This window comes from Apium graveolens, chromosome 4 (assembly GCF_009905375.1).
Source record: "Apium graveolens cultivar Ventura chromosome 4, ASM990537v1, whole genome shotgun sequence".
Lineage (NCBI taxonomy): Eukaryota > Viridiplantae > Streptophyta > Magnoliopsida > Apiales > Apiaceae > Apium > Apium graveolens.
Genome location: NC_133650.1, coordinates 155,101,446 through 155,122,740, shown reverse-complemented (window position 1 = coordinate 155,122,740; position 21,295 = coordinate 155,101,446). Strand labels below are relative to the sequence as shown.

Genomic DNA, 21,295 nt, shown 5'->3' with positions numbered 1-21,295 from the left:
TGTTTGTGGTTTGTTTTGGCCTGAATCAGATTGGGGAAGTTATTTTGAGTTGAAACCCTGTAAAAATTAGTACAAACGGTATTGATTTTGGCCTGAATCGAGGTTGCCGGAGTCAGGGGATCCACCGGAATCTGGGAATTTTTCGGTGTGTTCATCACGACCCGGATTGTTCTTGGCAACCCGGTTTCTGACCCAAATTCAACCAGCCTTTGATCCGTTATTGTCAGAATTCATTTTCTGACAAGTGTTTCTGGATTTAATTTTAATTTTTATTTTCATTAATTATAAAAATCAGTTTTATTTATTTTATAAATTAGTTAATTAATTATTTAATTAATTAATTTATATTATAAATAATTTTGAAATATTTTCTAAAAATCAGATTTAATTATTTTCTTAATTATTTATTATTTATTATTTATTTATTAATTATTTAAAAATGATTAATTATTTTGATAATTAATCAAATAATTTTTAATAAATCATAATAAATTCATTTTAATTCCAAAAATTATAGAACAATCATTTTTAGTTCTGAGTTTTCCTAAATAATTATTTAAAACTTATTTTAGGGTATAAAAATTAGTAATAATTATTTATATTGAATAATAAATTGAATTATCTATGTTTAATGGATATTAAATAAACAGTTAGTCAGATTCAAGCGAAACGAAAGCCCTTTAACTCCGAAAAGTGAATTCTTTACATTAAAAATAATATTAAGACCTAATTTCTTTCAGAAATTAGTTGAATTTGTTACTTGTTTATTATCAGTCGAGTTGCATACCGAGACGAGTCCGAAAATTTCAAAAAAATAGGAAACGAGTCAGATAATGATCAGTTGAGCGATTAACGAGTCGATTTTGATTCTAAAAATTAATTTAACTATTAAAAATGATTATGTGCTTATGTGATTATGTGTATTATGTGGTTAATCGAGTCTTAATTGTTAATATGTAATATACAAGTCAGTCATAAGCGCATGGTTAGGCAATAGGAACGATGTGAAGTCGATTTAAGACGCAACTAAAGTACGAAATAACTAAACCAGTCTATTTCTCTAACAGAAGTTAAGCCAGCAAGGCAAGTTAAGTCGGTGATAGATAAAGGTGACATATTTGCAGTGAGTCGCGCGGAAGGCAAGTTTGTCCCTTATTCTACTTTCAGAATAGTGATATTTCTTCATATTCTTATCACGCTTGCACTCTTTTGATTCTCTTGTTCATATTTCATTTCGATTCTTGATTTCTCCTGTTCATTTGAATTCATTGTTCATATTCCAATTGTTACTCACAAATATTGATATATTTTGGTGATTAGAATATGTCAAAGCATACTGATTGTTCCGGTTGCTATTCCATGGACTGGATAATGATACTTTGGGGGTTAAGTTTACTTAATCCTAAGGACCGGGACAAAACCGAATCCTTGAGATGGGCCGTAGTGCCTGGGTGCCCGACGGGATCTATATAGTGGGATATAGATCTGTAATATATCATGGCTGATCAGCAGGGTATAGATGTGAACTTGTGTCCAGTTTAGTTCATTTGTAACTCGCCAGCAATGGCCTTCTTTCTACTCTCACGGGGTTATATCTTTGCAGATATACCCAAGTTACTGTTTCACTTAAACTGCTTAAACATTGTTTATATTTTGTGGACTTGTTGAGCAATTTTTGGCTCACCCCTTTTTGTTGTTATTCACCTTTTTGTTTTCAGTTAAGAAGGAATATGAAACCCATCAGGACTCGAGTGGTAAAGAAGCGGGTCAAGCCTCGGGATCCTCTCATACCCAAGGTGTTGATCCCAATCCAGGAAGAAAGCTTTGAGTTGCCCGAACAGGTGTAGATAGTTAGTGTGTGTGTTTGAATACAAGTTGAAATTAGTTTAAAACTGGTTAGACAATGGTTTGTAATAAAGAGAGTTTGTAAGATTTTGAATTTGGTTTGTAATAAAGTAGTTAGTGGTTCTTGTTTTCATACTTCAACCTAAAAAGATCCTGGTTAGTGTTAAAGGGGTTTAGATTCATTTCTTTATTATTTGTTAATCAGATTGTACAGGTTTGATAATTAGCTAGTAACCCCCAGACGTATACCCTGGGTCTGGAGGGCATTACAACCATCCTCAGACAGATAGCCAAAGCGAGAGAACAATTCAGAAGATTGAAGACATGTTACGTGTTTGTGCCATTGATTTCAAAGGAAGTTGGGATGAGCATTTACCTTTGGTAGAATTTACTTACAATAACAGTTACCATGCCAGTATTGGGATGCCACCCTATGAAGCTCTTTACGGACGTAAATGTCGATCTCCAGTATATTGGGATGAAGTAGGAAAACGCAAGATACTTGGACCTGAATTGGTCCAACAGATGAAGAAAGTTGTTGAAGTTATTCAGTATAGGTTAATTGAAGCACAAGACCGTCAGAGTAAGTACGCAGATCAATCAAGAAAGGATATGGAATTTGAAGAAGGAGATTTAGTGTTGTTGAAAGTATCTCCGTGGAAAGGATTAACGAGATTTGGGAAGAAAGGAAAGCTGAGTCCTAGATATGTCGGACCTTTTGAGATTTTAAAACGTGTTGGTAAGGTAGCTTACGAATTGGCATTACCCCCGCATATGGAGCATATTTATAATGTTTTTCATGTATCAATGCTTAAGAAGTATAATCCAGACTCCAAGCATGTAATTGAGTATGAGCCGGTAGAACTTCAAGAAGATTTGTCGTACGTAGAGAGTCCGATAGAGATTCTAGAAGAAGGAGAGAATGTAACGCCCCCAAATCCGGGGTCAGAGGATTTGGTCGTCACTATGAAACCTCAATCCAAATCAACCTGTTTAATCGATAAATAAATGCCAGCGGAAGATAATTAACATAAATGACCCCAACTAATCCAAGATCTTTTAAGGTTACAGTTCTAGAAACAAGATATCCAAATTCAACAAATAAATTTTCTCACTTTCTTTTAAAACTCTTTTCAATAAATTCCAACTCACAATTAAACCCACTAGTATAACTTCGAAATGAAGTATACTAGGCCCAAATACAATATACAATTATAATATAATATAATATAAATAACTTTACATAATAAAACTTACACTAGTCCGCAAACCCTGGACCAACCACCTTCCAAAAGCTTCTTCTTTGCTTCCTCGAATTATGCAGCTAAACAACGCAAGCTAATCCTCACTGGAGGTTAAATTTAAAAACAGGCAAGTATGAGCGAAAGAAATGCTCAGCAAGTTCATTATAGTAAATATCGGGTCATTTTGATAAAAAAACTAACATCTGCATCAGTGCAGATCATTTGGAAATCATAATTGCTGAATCATAAAACTTTAGTCGAGGAATCCCAGAATTGATTCCTTAATCGTATTCAAAACCATTTTGATATTTGTGAGCAAAACACTTCAGCACTACTTTGAATCTTGACGAGAATAAAACTCGTAAAACAGTGTTTACGGAAATATCGTAAACAATTCTAACATGAAACAATGATTATGGATTGAATCGTAAACTTTACTCAAAACCGAACTCTTGAAATTAATACTTATTTTGTTATCATATCAAATTAGATATCACTACGAACTTTGATGCTCACAACATTCCATACTGAAGTCAACACCAATCATCTGTACTAATACCATCTTTGATATTTAACAACAAACTAAGTATCCCTAAAATAAGAAACTGAATCAAAACCACATTTCATCTTTTATCCGAAAATAAAATACTTAATAAATCATTCCTTGTAAGATGTCAAAATCAATATAATAATTTCGATTGGAACCAAATTATGCACTATGCTGTTCCTGATGATCAGTCATGAAACAGCACCGGTATCCCGCAGTATACCGTAAATATAGGTACTACCCGTATCCCGAAGACATACGGTACCTATAGGGCGCCAGAAAAAGGCCTAACTAGCCTTGTAAGATATTACACTTCTGTATTGCACTTCCGTATAATAGCTCACGCTGGACCGGTGCCTCGGCCTCTTACGCTACCAGTAACCATCAAATCTCAAAACCTTTTATTGAAAAGGGGTCATAATACTCGACACCCGAAATAATTTTATTCCCCCATTAACTTGGGTAGGAATATTCACAACAAATCACTTTTCTCAAAATCCAAAATATTTATAAATCCAGTAATTGGATAAGTAAAATCACTTGTCTATTCTGAATATAGAATAGCAGATGAGTATTTGCATAAACAGACTTATTTATTTCAGCGATATGTAAAACATTTATCGATTCTAAACTGAAAATAGGGAAAGCAATACTTGCATCAAAAGATTTAAAATAAATATCACTTGAACAATAAGTGATGATAGGGATACTTGCCTTTGGGATTTGGAAGTTAGTCACACTCGCAAACACACATCTATTCTGATATTCTGTCTTAAAGTATCACCGTCTTTCTTTTCAATACTTCACCGATATGCTGCTCCTGCGATTGCTAGAAGCCAGATATCCAATACCATTCCATCTCATTCTTTATCCAATGTCTTGTCCTGATCAACTCGAAAGATCCGCATCTATAATTAAAATATAGAACTTTAATCATCTAAACGATAATCACTCAACGAACTGCGCGTCAAAATCCTATTGCCTACCCATACGATAGCCCACACATAATTATATCAGCCAAACACAGGAATCTTGACCCACATATGCACATAATTCACATAGCACATAAGCACATAACTCATATATCACATAATTCATATCACATAAGACTCAATTCGTCAAAAGGTTCAACTCGATATGTTTAAAACTGAAATCAGGTCAAAAATATGATTTATCGATGAATTAACGACTCAGAATAATTCGTAAAATAAGCGACCTTTCAAAACAAAGGATCTGGGTCTCGAAAGTATTTTTAATGAAAGCAGAATATTTTTCTGAGTCTGGAGGCGTTCGTTTCGTATTAAACGGACGAACGGTTGATTTATTATGAATTAAACAAGAAATAAATGGGAATAAATCAATTAATAATAAAATTAATTGATTTTTTTTTAAATACCTAAATATATTTTTAAAAACTCAAAATAATTTTTAGGAATTATTTGGCTTAATTATAAATAATTATATTTTATTTAACTATTTATAAATAAAATTAATTGATTAAATGAATTAATCAATCAATTAAATCTATAAATAATTAACTAAAATAAATCATACATAATTAAATCAAATTTTGATTTTTGAAAATAATAAAGTAAAATCATTTTTAGGAATTAAAATAGTTCAGTTAATTATTAAAATAATTAACTAAATTAATTTTGGAATTTAAAATGATTTTTAGGAAATAAACTGAATTTTGAATTATTTTTAAAACAGAAAATCTGGAAACAGAAAGTGAATTAGGGGTTAGGGTTTAGGAGGATCGAACTCGGGTCGGGGTTGTAATAAAACGGGTCGCCAGCCGGGTCATCAAGAACGCCGGCCGGAAACTGGGCTCTACCCAGAAACCGGCGGCTCTTGTCGATTCCGGCGACGTCCGTTCACACAACTGCACAGCCCGGTTTGCCTCGATCTTGCTCTAAATCGGTCCCCTAGTCTAACAATCACCCTGGTATCAACAGAAGATCAACACAACCCGGATTCCGGCCAAAATCGCCATGGAATCCGGCGACGTTGAATCCTTATCCGGCCAAAACACGGACCTTGCCATTTTTAACCCAAACTCGACGATTTATGACTCAAATTAAACCTCTAAACATTTGCAATCTATCTACATCATCGCAAACAACAACAACAATCCAAACAATCCGCGAAATCAAAAGATAAAAATACCAAAACCCAAGAACTCGGTTTATACAATTTTGCACTCAAACGACCCAAATTTCTATATAAATCGACTGTAATTTAGCATATGAAGCTAACCCAATCATCGAATTCATCAAACAATCACTGTAAACAAAAAAACGAAATTCGACCCCAAGAACAAAAAAAATCAAATTGAAGAGAAATCAACCTTTGTTGATGATGTTCATATCAATAGAACGAGCATGAACACGGCTTCATTTTGAGTATTAGAATGTCAAAAACGGATCATTGAAGCTCCTGAGATCATTGGATGAAGAACAAGAATGGATTTTCACCCCCAAACTCAAGTTCTTGATTTTCTATTTTGTTTTTAATAAAAATAAAAATAAAATCAGTATTTAGGCTATTTATATTTTTGAAAAATAAATACCCCTAAAATCAATTAAGGGTGTTTTTATTCCCATAATTAAAATAATTAAGTCCCAAAATTATAATTACGGGGAATAATTTTAAAAACAGTGAGATGTAAAATTCGTATCAAAATTCCCCAAAAATTGCGAATATTTAAAAATTGTAGAAATACTTGGTATTTGAAATACGATTGATTTTATAAAAATAAAAACACGAATTTTGTAGGGTTTGACGTCCCGGTGGGGTCCTGGTTCGTTAATTTTTAAAACAGAGAGACGATTCCTAAATAAACAGAAATCCCCGAATATCTATAAAACACAACCAGACTCACGTAAAACGAATAACGCAAGTAACCACACGTATAAATTAAGGATCGATTCATATAAATACATTTTAAACACGTAACACGTATCCTATTGGATCATATAGGATTCAAAAATAGGTTACTTAGCCACTAAGTAATTATTAATATGATACAATTTAATATCAGATTTGGATAATTATCAAAACCGAGCTTTTTATAAAACACTATATACGAAAATAACGTAAAAATATCCCGTCTCTCGAGAATACGGGTTTTTGTCGATTACCGAAATGATTATCGTATCGAAAATATTGCGCCGGGCCGCGCACGGGTCAAAACGTAATCCGGATCGAAAAAGTCAAAACACGGAAAATGTCCGGAATTACCAGATTAGTTTAGGAAGGAGTTTTCGGAAGAGTTTCGGGTTGTAAAAATGCAAAAACGGTTGAAGTCGGACGATTCCCCACTTTATAAAATAATTTTGGTAATTATTCAGAAAATAATTAATAATACATAAATCAATATAAAATCATCTAACAGTCCAAAAATTACCAGAAAAATATCACAATTATCTATATTTTATTCTGGACATATAAAAATTCAAATACTCAAATAATATCACGTATAAACACCCAAACATCAATTCCACTTATCAGATAATTCACCAAAATTCACATAAAATCACATAAATAATTCCAAATAATTATAATAATAAGATTTGAAAATATGAGATATTACAATCTACCCGCCTTATAAGGATTCTGTCCTCGGAATCAGCAGAAGAAAGCACTAAGGGTTTTCTAACCAACTTTCCGTTTCCAAATAACCTCAATTTTCCATAATCTCAAATAACTCTTGTATTCCTTGTATAATAAAACTTTTACAGGAGCTTTGCTGTGCACCACTATTCCATCTACATCTTTTGACCAATTCCTCTATAGAATCACTTTTTAATGATCGCGAGAAAGAAGAATAGAAAGAAAGATAGATAGAAAGAAAAAGAAAGAGAGATAGATAGAGAGAGAAGTAAAGAAACAGATTGACTTCGCTATACGCCACTGATATTCTAATCGCATTGCAGTCCACTGTCGTCCTTCGTAATTCCATCACATCGCCTTACTTTGACTTGACCAGGATAACTTAGCTTAACTTGATTGGCATACCTTCGAATGTTTGGGATAATAAAATTATGGAATTTTAAAAAGAAAAGAATTTGATACCAAAACAGAAAAATTTGAATTTGAGAAAATGTATTGTTGAAATAAAAGAATAACTGAGAGATCAATATGATCAAATGAACTTGGTATTGCGTGTCCAAATTAAGACACTACTAAAGGTTGTTAACCTTCTTGTATTCACAACACACACAAGTGATGGCGTCCCATCCAACTCCTATCACACAGACAGGTATACCTTGTTTCCCCTATAATTAGGGTTGTTCGTCTCAGTCGGAATAAAAATATCAAAGAATTCAAAATCAAATGAATAAAACTGGAAAGATTTCAAAGCTAATATTTCTGGAGAAAAATAAAATCCAGAAAACAAGATTCTGTAACAAAATGATTAAACGAGTGTTAGGGAATATATCCTCTAACAGATACCCCTTTCTGAGAGAAGCCAAAAGAAATTATAGAAAGAGAAGGTATTGCCAAAGTCTTAATATTTATCTTCAATTTGAACTCTTCAGTTGACTCGCCCTCTGATTCTAGACGCTCCTTCATGTTCCAAGGATATCGATAATCTTCATCATCGTCAAATCGTAGTAGCCTCGAAAGATTCCACCATAGAAGTTTTGCAACTGCCAGGAGTTCCATCCGGCTTAGCACAACCATCTCAAACAAATTTGCCTTATCTTAACTTATTCGTTGGTACTATATCCAATAGTCCAACAGGAACTCGATATGAGCTCAAACGTCCTCACATAGCTATACACACTCCTACACACTCTCGTTTCTAGTTTACTATAACCTCAGCTCTGATACCAACCTGTAACGCCCCCAAATCCGGGGTCAGAGGATTTGGTCGTCACTATGAAACCTCAATCCAAATCAACCTGTTTAATCGATAAATAAATGCCAGCGGAAGATAATTAACATAAATGACCCCAACTAATCCAAGATCTTTTAAGGTTACAGTTCTAGAAACAAGATATCCAAATTCAACAAATAAATTTTCTCACTTTCTTTTAAAACTCTTTTCAATAAATTCCAACTCACAATTAAACCCACTAGTATAACTTCGAAATGAAGTATACTAGGCCCAAATACAATATACAATTATAATATAATATAATATAAACAACTTTACATAATAAAACTTACACTAGTCCGCAAACCCTGGACCAACCACCTTCCAAAAGCTTCTTCTTTGCTTCCTCGAATTATGCAGCTAAACAACGCAAGCTAATCCTCACTGGAGGTTAAATTTAAAAACAGGCAAGTATGAGCGAAAGAAATGCTCAGCAAGTTCATTATAGTAAATATCAGGTCATTTTGATAAAAAAACTAACATCTGCATCAGTGCAGATCATTTAGAAATCATAATTGCTGAATCATAAAACTTTAGTTGAGGAATCCCAGAATTGATTCCTTAATCGTATTCAAAACCATTTTGATATTTGTGAGCAAAACGCTTCAGCACTACTTTGAATCTTGACGAGAATAAAACTCGTAAAACAGTGTTTACGGAAATATCGTAAACAATTCTAACATGAAACAATGATTATGGATTGAATCGTAAACTTTACTCAAAACTGAACTCTTGAAATTAATACTTATTTTGTTATCATATCAAATTAGATATCACTACGAACTTTGATGCTCACAACATTCCATACTGAAGTCAACACCAATCATCTGTACTAATACCATCTTTGATATTTAACAACAAACTAAGTATCCTCAAAATAAGAAACTGAATCAAAACCACATTTCATCTTTTATCTGAAAATAAAATACTTAATAAATCATTCCTTGTAAGATGTCAAAATCAATATAATAATTTCGATTGGAACCAAATTATGCACTATGCTATTCCTGATGATCAGTCATGAAACAGCACCGGTATCCCGCAGTATACCGTAAATATAGGAACTACCCGTATCTCGAAGACATACGGTACCTATAGGGCGCCAGAAACAGGCATAACTAGCCTTGTAAGATATTACACTTCTGTATTGCACTTCCGTATAATAGCTCACGCTGGACCGGTGCCTCGGCCTCTTACGCTACCAGTAACCATCAAATCTCAAAACCTTTTATTGAAAAGGGGTCATAATACTCGACACCCGAAATAATTTTATTCCCCCATTAACTTGGGTAGGAATATTCACAACAAATCACTTTTCTCAAAATCCAAAATATTTATAAATCCAGTAATTGGATAAGTAAAATCACTTGACTATTCTGAATATAGAATAGCAGATGAGTATTTGCATAAACAGACTTATTTAATTCAGCGATATGTAAAACATTTATCGATTCTAAACTGAAAATAGGGAAAGCAATACTTGCATCAAAAGATTTAAAATAAATATCACTTGAACAATAAGTGATGATAGGGATACTTGCCTTTGGGATTTAGCAGTTAGTCACACTCGCAAACACACATCTATTCTGATATTCTGTCTTAAGGTATCACCGTCTTTCTTTTCAACACTTCACCGATATGCTGCTCCTGCGATTGCTAGAAGCCAGATATCCAATACCATTCCATCTCATTCTTTATCCAATGTCTTGTCCTGATCAACTCGAAAGATCCGCATCTATAATTAAAATATAGAACTTTAATCATCTAAACGATAATCACTCAACGAACTGCGCGTCAAAATCCTATCGCCTACCCATACGATAGCCCACACATAATTATATCAGCCAAACACAGGAATCTTGACCCACATATGCACATAATTCACATAGCACATAAGCACATAACTCATATATCACATAATTCATATCACATAAGACTCAATTCGTCAAAAGGTTCAACTCGATATGTTTAAAACTGAAATCAGGTCAAAAATATGATTTATCGATGAATTAACGACTCAGAATCATTCGTAAAATAAGTGACCTTTCGAAACAAAGGATCTGGGTCTCAAAAGTATTTTTAATGAAAGCAGAATATTTTTCTGAGTCTGGAGGCGTTCGTTTCGTATTAAACGGACGAACGGTTGATTTATTATGAATTAAACAAGAAATAAATGGGAATAAATCAATTAATAATAAAATTAATTGATTTTTTTTAAATACCTAAATATATTTTTAAAAACTCAAAATAATTTTTAGGAATTATTTGGCTTAATTATAAATAATTATATTTTATTTAACTATTTATAAATAAAATTAATTGATTAAATGAATTAATCAATCAATTAAATCTATAAATAATTAACTAAAATAAATCATACATAATTAAATCAAATTTTGATTTTTGAAAATAATAAAGTAAAATCATTTTTAGGAATTAAAATAGTTCAGTTAATTATTAAAATAATTAACTAAATTAATTTTGGAATTTAAAATGATTTTTAGGAAATAAACTGAATTTTGAATTATTTTTAAAACAGAAAATCTAGAAACAGAAAGTGAATTAGGGGTTAGGGTTTAGGAGGATCGAACTCGGGTCGGGGTTGTAATAAAACGGGTCGCCAGCCGGGTCATCAAGAACGCCGGCCGGAAACTGGGCTCTACCCAGAAACCGGCGGCTCTTGTCGATTCCGGCGACGTCCGTTCACACAACTGCACAGCCCGGTTTGCCTCGATCTTACTCTAAATCGTTCCCCTAGTCTAACAATCACCCTGGTATCAACAGAAGATCAACACAACCCGGATTCAGGCCAAAATCGCCATGGAATCCGGCGACGTTGAATCCTTATCCGGCCAAAACACGGACCTTGCCATTTTTAACCCAAACTCGACGATTTATGACTCAAATTAAACCTCTAAACATTTGCAATCTATCTACATCATCGCAAACAACAACAACAATCCAAACAATCCACGAAATCAAAAGATAAAAATACCAAAACCCAAGAACTCGGTTTATACAATTTTGCACTCAAACGACCCAAATTTCTATATAAATCGACTGTAATTTAGCATATGAAGCTAACCCAATCATCGAATTCATCAAACAATCACTGTAAACAAAAAAACGAAATTCGACCCCAAGAACAAAAAAAATCAAATTGAAGAGAAATCAACCTTTGTTGATGATGTTCATATCAATAGAACGAGCATGAACAGGGCTTCATTTTGAGTATTAGAATGTCAAAAATGGATCATTGAAGCTCCTGAGATCATTGGATGAAGAACAAGAATGGATTTTCACCCCCAAACTCAAGTTCTTGATTTTCTATTTTGTTTTTAATAAAAATAAAAATAAAATCAGTATTTAGGCTATTTATATTTTTGAAAAATAATTACCCCTAAAATCAATTAAGGGTGTTTTTATTCCCATAATTAAAATAATTAAGTCCCAAAATTATAATTACGGGGAATAATTTTAAAAACAGTAAGATGTAAAATTCGTATCAAAATTCCCCAAAAATTGCGAATATTTAAAAATTGTAGAAATACTGGGTATTTGAAATACGATTGATTTTATAAAAATAAAAACACGAATTTTGTAGGGTTTGACGTCCCGGTGGGGTCCTGGTTCGTTAATTTTTAAAACAGAGAGACGATTCCTAAATAAACAGAAATCCCCGAATATCTATAAAACACAACCAGACTCACGTAAAACGAGTAACGCAAGTAACCACGCGTATAAATTACGGATCGATTCATAAAAATACATTTTAAACACGTAACACGTATCCTATTGGATCATATATGATTCAAAAATAGGTTACTTAGCCACTAAGTAATTATTAATACGATACAATTTAATATCAGATTTGGATAATTATCAAAACCGAGCTTTTTATAAAACACTATATACGAAAATAACGTAAAAATATCCCGTCTCTCGAGAATACGGGTTTTTGTCGATTACCGAAATGATTATCGTATCGAAAATATTGCGCCGACCGCGCACGGGTCAAACCGTAATCCGGATCGAAAAAGTCAAAACACGGAAAATGTCCGGAATTACCAGATTAGGTTAGGAAGGAGTTTTCGGAAGAGTTTCGGGTTGTAAAAACGCAAAAACGGTTGAAGTCGGACGATTCCCGGCTTTATAAAATAATTTTGGTAATTATTCAGAAAATAATTAATAATACATAAATCAATATAAAATCATCTAACAGTCCAAAAATTACCAGAAAAATATCACAATTATCTATATTTTATTCTGGACATATAAAAATTCAAATACTCAAATAATATCACGTATAAACACCCAAACATCAATTCCACTTATCAGATAATTCACCAAAATTCACATAAAATTACATAAATAATTCCAAATAATTATAATAATAAGATTTGAAAATATGAGATATTATAGAGAAAGTGTTAAGGAATAAAGTTGTAAAGTTAGTAAGAGTATTGTGGAGAAACCTAAAGGTTAAAGAATCAACATGGGAGTTTGAAAGCGATATGCGAGATAAGTACCCTCATTTATTTTCTTAGGAGATTCTGAGGACAGAATCCTTTTGAGGAGGGAAGGATGTAATATCTGGGACATAACGTGTAATTATTTTTGCTAATAAATGTATATTATGTATTTATTCTATGAATTATTTGTTAAGTAGTATATGTGTTTGGATGTTTAAATATGATATAATTTTAGTATTTTAATTTTTAAATGTCCAAAATAAAGTATAGATAATTGTCATATTTTTTATTAATTTTTATGTTGTTTTATGTTTTTATAAAAGATTTATAGATTTAATAAATTATTTTTCCAAGTATTTATAAATTATTTTGTATAATCGGGAACCAACCGACTTCACCCGTTTTTACATTTTTATAATCCGAAACTCTTCTGAGAACTCCTTCCTAACCTAATTGCAATATTCTGAGCATTTTCCATGTTTTGATATAACATGTGCGGGTCCCGGTGCAATATTTTCGATATAACATTCATTTCGGTAAATCGATAAAACCCGTATTTTCGAGAAACGGGATCTTTTTATTAAACTATTATATTATCATCTCGTAATACGTATAACCAAAGCGCTGAGACCAAGACCGCAATACAAAATGTATAGATTTGGATAATTATCCTAAACCGGTACTGGTTTGGATCTGTTTTGTCAAATAAACGTAATATTTTATATCCAGTATGATCCAACGGGGTATCAATATTCCGTAAATATAAATAGCCCTTATCGTATTTTATTTCATACAGAAAATCATTTACAGTCAGTAAATTATATAATTTTACAGAGATAAATCCTAATTTCAAGACGTTACCAGAATCCGTTGGAGAAGCTCGAGTACTCAAATCAAAGCTCTTGAAACCTACTTTCAGATTCCAGAACTGGTTTTACTGCAGAATCAAAGGTTTATTTTCTATATTTTTATTTATTTTTGAATTATCTTGATTTAAATTATGAATTTTTGTTCAAGAGATTGTTTGTATGATTTGATGATTGCTTGTTGTAGAACTTTTCTTCCTGATGATTTTAATATAGTATATGACTGATTTGGAGTTCAATAACATGCTCAAATTTGTGTTTTAATTTCGAATTTCAAAATTAGGGTTTATAACCCGTATGAATGCTTTCAATTGAAATTGGGGGGTTTATGTTCTAGGGGTTATTAGATTGTTTGGTTTGTATGGTTGTGTAGAGCTTGAAAAGAGGAGTCGATTGGTGGTGGTCTCGTCAACAGACGATACCGGAATCGAGCTAGGCGGAGCAAGGAAGAACTCGTCGTCCGGTGAGTTTTCTTTAAGCTTTTCCGGCCAACTCAGGGGTTATTGATGTGATTTGATTGCATGAATGAATTCCTAATGTTGTGTAGATGATATCTGGAGGAGATGGTGGTGTAACGATACCGGAGTTGAATTCTCCGGCGAACCCCGACTATTTTCCGGCGAGGGGTGTAAATATTACAGTTTAGTCCCTATTGTTTGGAAAACAATGAAGTTCAGTCCCTGTACTTTCCAGGACTTGTATTTTTGGATTCCTGTTTTAAAAATATTTAAAAACCTTATTTTTTATTTATTTTAATTCCAGAAATTCGATTTTTATTATTAAAAATTCTAAAAATTATTATTTTAATTCCAAAAATTATTTTTAACTCAAAAATAAATCTGAATCAAATAGTTAATTAATTTTTATTGATAATTAATTAGTTAATTGTTCAATTAATTCGAAAATTAATTCATTAATTGATTTAATTATTTATTAATCAACTTTAATTAATTCTTTAATTAGATTTAATTATTTTAATATTATTTAAAAATTCTACAAAATAGTTTCGAGCTTTAAAATTTTATTTTAAATTATTTTCAAGGCTCGATAATTATTATAAAATTATTTTAAAGCCATATTCGGGCAATCGAACCCTGTTTATTATTTTAAAATGATTTAATGATCCATTTTAATTCCGAAAAATGTTTAAAAATTCGTATTAAATATCCGAAAAATCATTTTAACATCAAATCATCTTTGAAAAAGTATTTTTATCAAATACCTTACGTGTTATGTGTTATATGTGAACTGATTGATGTGTTTTATACGTATATATGTATTATTTGACTGTTTTAATCGTAACTTTCAATCCGTAAATCGGATTTGGGTAAAACGAAGGGTAGATAGAAGCTTATATTGAATAGAATCAAGCAAGATGAGTTTTAATAGATACTTGTGATATTTGAGCAGAAGAGGCAAGGTGTAGGAAAGGGAAGCAAGTAACTGGAGAATAGGAGAGAGTGATTGAAAGCTAGTGAAGTGTTAGCAAGTTAAGACAAGGGAAGTATTCTGAACCTTCTCAAGATATATTGCGAATAATTAATAATTTTGTTTTATATTGCAAGTGCTCTGAAGCACTGAACCCTAAACCTTGATTCCAGTTATTGATCTTTGAGCCTTAAGCTTTATTCTTTCTGAACCATTGATTTTCGGATACCCAGATACAAACTACGGATATACGATACTACTCAACAAATACATACAAACTAAATACCAACCACTGCACCGAAATTATTTAACACTCAAGCCTTTATACCTTATACCTTGGAAGACTAATTCATATAACCACGAGACTTTGATTCTTTTATTGTTCAATTCTTATACCGACTGATTGCCAACCCTTGTATTTGCCATGTTCCCTTGTGAAAATTGTAAACCATCTTACGTTGGAAACTCAATATTGTTTATGATTCTGTTTATTGTTTTACATTGTTTATTCTGTTATTATGATAGAATTGGATTGTTTTATAAAATATGGACCAGATTCGTGGTAAGACCAGATTGGTAGTCAAGTTAGGCCAATGTGTGCCTTGGATCCAGTAATTAGAGCAGAGCTGTGTGCCTTGCTCGAGGTTAGTGCGTGACAGATCATCAGCCTAACCTTGGTTTTTAAAATGAAAATTAAATGTCCAATTTTAAATCATTGCTTAGCCATAAACTTGATACCTTAAATTATTTCACTTAATCATTATTTATACTCAGTATTGTCAAAGTGACTTGCTGAGCTAGTTAGCTCATTTGTGTGACTCTGTTTATGTTCTTTTCCAGTTAAGAAGGAACATGTTGTAGCGAGGATCCCCAATCAAGTGTGCGAGCTAGGATTCCAGGTTAAGAGGAATAAGCTAGCTGAAGACTTTTGTGATAGTTTAAGTTTGAGAAGTTGTAAGAATGTTTAATATTCAGTTGTAAGTTTGAATAGTTGGGATTTGGATGTTTGTAATATAATTGTGTGTGTGTGTGGCTTGTGTGCATACTTTAACCTGTTGCGATCCGTGGATGTTGGTAAGTAGGGTCATTACATATTATTATCATCTTTATTATTTTTATAGGCAAGTTTATGTATATGGTGTGTGTTATGGACCCCAAACTTCTGACCCAGGTTTGGAGGGCGCCACACGCGGTACTCATATTCAACTTCATTCCAAGACAATCTTGGAAACTTCTCCAAAATCTTGAATTAAATCGAGGATCTCTATCTGAAACTATGGATACTGGAAATCCAGGTCGAACTACAATTTCATTTTGATATAGCTGAACCAATTTATCCAATGAAAATCTCTCATTGATAGGAAGAAAATGCGCTTACTTAGTCAATCTAAAAATAATAACCCAAATAGCATCATGATTTTCCTTGGTCCTCAGTAATCCAATCACAAAATCCATCGCAAGATATTCCCACTTCCATTCTGGAATGTCCAATGGTTATATCAATCCACTGGGCCTTTGATATTCCGCTTTAACCCTTTGGAAAGTATAACACTTACTCATCCATTCAGCAATTTCTTTCTTCATACTTGGCCACCAAAAGTTTTCCCTTAAGTCTCTATACATCTTTGTACTTCCAGGATGAATTGAATATCTAGAGTTATGAGCGTCTCAAAGAATTTCATCTTTAAACTTGGCCACGTTAGGTATCCATATCCTGGAAGAAAATCTTAGTATCCCTTTATCATCCTTTTGATTCAATTTCTCTTCTTCTATTAACTTGTCTTGTTCATGGCTCATTACTTCTTCCTGACATCTTCTTATTTTCTCCAACAATTCTGGTTGAAAAGATATTACACATAACATATCTGTAGATATACTTGAAACACTGACCTCTATTTCAATCTTCTCAAATTCCTTGATAAATACCTCAGATGAAGTGTTCAGGTTTAACCTTTCTTTTCTTCTTAGAGCGTCTGCCACCATATTTGCTTTTCCTGGATGATATTTAATGGTATAGTGATAATCCTTGATCAATTCTAGCCACCTTCTCAGCCTCATGTTCAATTCCTTCTGAGTAAATATATACTTCAAACTCTTGTGGTCTGTGTAAATCTCACACTTCTCTCCATAAAGATAGTGCCTCCATATCTTCAATGCAAACACTATCGCTGCTAATTCAAGATCATGGGTTGGATACTTCTCCTTATGTGGTTTCAGTTCTCTTGAAGCATAGGCTATCACCTTATCATGTTGCATTAATACACATCCCAATCCTTTGTATGACGCGTCACTGTAGACGACAAAATTTCCTTGATCATCCGGTAAGACTAGCACTGGAGAAGATACTAATCTCTTCTTTAATTCCTGGAAACTCTCCTCGCACTTCTCATTCCATTCAAACTTCTGATTCTTTCTAGTAAGCTTTGTCAATGGCATATCTATCTTCACAAAATTTTGCATGAATCTTTTATAATAACCTGCCAATCCCATGAAACTTCTTTGTAACGACTGAGAAATTACGTTTGTATGATATCGTAATAAAGATAAATTATGAGTGTTAGTATGTCATTTATGTGTAATTAGTAATAAAACCCTAACTGCTATATGTTATGTGTGTTCCGTATCGTCAGGGTATTTTCCGAGTATTTATCAGATATTTTCTTTTGGTATTAAAAGCTTTCGTATCAAAAGTAATACGACCCGAACTATGTTTTAATAGAGGATATTTCAAATAAAATAATTGGCCTTATTTTTTTAAGAACGGCTTGTACCATTGCGTTATTCAGAACATCTAGATATTTTATAAATTTTCTTGTTTCACAAAAAATGACTTTTCTGGGCCCTTTTAATTAGGAGTATTAATTTTCCTGCTATAAATAGTTTAATTTTTATTTAATTATTATTAATTAATTATCAAAAATTAGAAAAAAACAAAAAATCTCTGTTTTTCGGATTCGATACACAATACACATACCACAGAAACAACAATAATTCAAAATCAATAACTCATGCCACGACCACTACAACCCGGTGATAGCGGTCCTAAATTTTCACAAAACTGTCACTACAATCCGGTGACTACAGTCCTAAGTTCTTATTCGATATTTTCACAAACCATGACACAAATCAAATATCCAAAATTATCTTTTAGACACCACACATATACAACAATACATATATTGTAACACATAATTCGTTTCAAATATATCACCACTTCGCCCATGTTTTGATAATCAAATATAAATGCACAACATACAATTTTAAAAATACTAGCAAGATCGATCGAAAACTTACCTCCAAACCTGACTAGATCTGAATTTACCCATTTTGACCCTCTAAACGATGTTTTATTGGAAAACACAAAACAAGAAAATTGTAGAGAACGGAAATACCTTTTTGAAAAGTCTAGAATCATCAAATTCCGACTTACGATGAATTTTTTACAAATTTTACAAGACTGCTGATTTTTGTTAAGAAGAGCCCTACGAATTTTGATATTAAAAACGAGGAATGCGAGTATGGTGTATTTATAATGATACAAAACCCTATATCTTAACCTACAAGTTATCCATATTAGAATCTGATCCAAATTTTAGGCCCATTGGTCTAATTCAATTTTAAATCCTAGTCCTTATCTAAAATTTATATTTTTATTCTATCATTCTATTATTAATCTAATTCTAAAAATTACGGGATATTACATACTACCCTCCTTATAAAGAAATTAGTCCCCAAATTCACAACAATCCTAATATTCATGTCACGTCAACCCCTTGATCTACCAATGATCAAACTATGGTGCACAAGATTGAATCCTAGGATATGTACTAGTCCCATACCTAACACATTTCGAAGGACAGCTTGCTCTTAATACCAACTGTAACAGCCTGCACTTCCGGACTATAAATTCTAAATTAAAACTAATACGAAATAAAATTTAGTGATCCAAAATTCTATTACAAAGATGTCTATTACAAATGCGCAGCTAACGAAAGTCCAAAATCAATCTACTCCAGCATTAAGTCCGAACTCCAATGCTAACCAACTCGAATCTTACACGATACCTGAAATTGAAAGAATGAACTGCGAAGCCCAACAAGAAATCAATCGATCCAACTAGCAGGCCAAGTAACACATACACATTTAATAAAATATGACATTCTATATGATACGATATACGAAACAAACACTTTCGATATGTATTCTTATTCTTATTCTTATTCTATACACACAATACACATACCACATAAACAACAATAATTCAAAATCAATAACTCATGCCACGACCACTACAACTCGATGAGAACGGTCCTAAATTTTTAAAAAACTATCACTACAATCCGGGGACTACGGTCCTAAGTTCTTATTCGATATTTTCACAAACCATGACACAAATCAAAGATCCAAAATTATCGTTTAGACACCACTCATATACAACAATATATATATATTGTAACACATAATACGTTTCAAATATATCAGCACCTAGCCCATGTTTTGATAACCAAATATAAACACACAATACATAATTTTGAAAACACTAGCAAGATCGATCGAAAACTTACCTCCAAACCTGACTAGATCTGAATTTACCCTTTTTGACCCTCTAAACGATGTTTTGCTGGAAAACAGAAAACACGAAAATTGTAGAGAACGAAAATACCTTTCAGAAAAGTCCAAAATCATCAAATTCCAACTTACGATGAATATTTTACAAATTTTACAAGACTGCTGATTTTTGTTAAGAAGAGCCCTACCAATTTTGCTATTAAAAACGAGGAATACGAATATGGTGTATTTATAATGATACAAAACCCTATATCTTAACCTACAAGTTATCCATATTATAATCTGATCCAAATTTTAGGCCCATTGGTCTAATTCAATTTTAAATCCTAGTCCTTATCTAATTTTTATATTTTTATTCTATCATTCTATTATTAATCTAATTTTAAAAATTACGGGATATTACGTACTATCCTCCTTATAAAGAAATTGGTCCCCAAATTCATAACAATCCTAAAATTTATGACATGTCTACCCCTTAATCTACCAATAGTCAAACTATGGTCCACAAGATCGAATCCTAGGGAATGTACTAGTCCCATACCTAACACATTCTGAAGGACAACCTGCTCTTGATACCAACTGTAACAGCCCACACTTCCGAACTATTAATTCTAAATCAAAACTAATACGAAATACAATTTATTGATCCAAAATTCTATTACAAAAATGTCTATTGCAAATGCACACCTAACGGAAGTCCAAAATAAATCTACTCCAGCACTAAGTCCTCGAACTCCAATGCTAATCAACTCGAATCTTAGATGAAACCTGAAATTGAAAGAATGAGCTACAAAGCCCACCAAGAACCCAATCGGTCCATCTAGCAGGCCAAGTAACACATACACATATAAAAAAATATGACATTCTATATGATACAATATACGAAATAAACACTTTTGATATGTATTCTTATTCTTATTCTTATTCGATACACACAATACACATACAACATAAACAACAATAATTCAAAATCAATAACTCATGCCACGACCACTACAACCCGATGATAACGGTCCTAAATTTTCACAAAACTGTCACTACAATCCGGTGACTACGGTCCTAAGTTCTAATTCGATATTTTCACAAACCATGACACAAATCAAATATCCAAAATTATCATTTAGACACCACACATATACAATAATACATATATTGTAACACATAATACATTTCAAATATATCATCACTTAGCCCATGTTTTGATAATCAAATATAAACGCACAATACACAATTTGGAAAACACTAGTAAAATCGATCGAAAACTTACCTCCAAACCTGACCATATCTGAATTTACCCTTTTTGACCCTCTAAACGATATTTTTTTGGAAAAGACTAAATACGAAAATTGTAGAGAATGAAAATACCTTTCCGAAAAGTCTAGAATCATCAAATTCCGACTTACGATGAATTTTTTACAAATTTTACAAGACTACTGATT

The 21,295-nt window shown here is 32.4% G+C and overlaps 1 protein-coding gene across 1 annotated transcript; it reads left to right on the top strand.

Annotated features, from left to right (window-relative positions):
• Positions 1–2,370: 2,370 nt before the first annotated feature.
• On the top strand, positions 2,371–13,068 carry LOC141719092 (uncharacterized). Its single transcript, XM_074521473.1, has 2 exons — positions 2,371–2,769; positions 12,946–13,068. Exons 1-2 carry the CDS (start codon positions 2,371–2,373, stop codon positions 13,066–13,068), a joined length of 522 nt encoding a protein of 173 aa, XP_074377574.1.
• Positions 13,069–21,295: the final 8,227 nt, after the last annotated feature.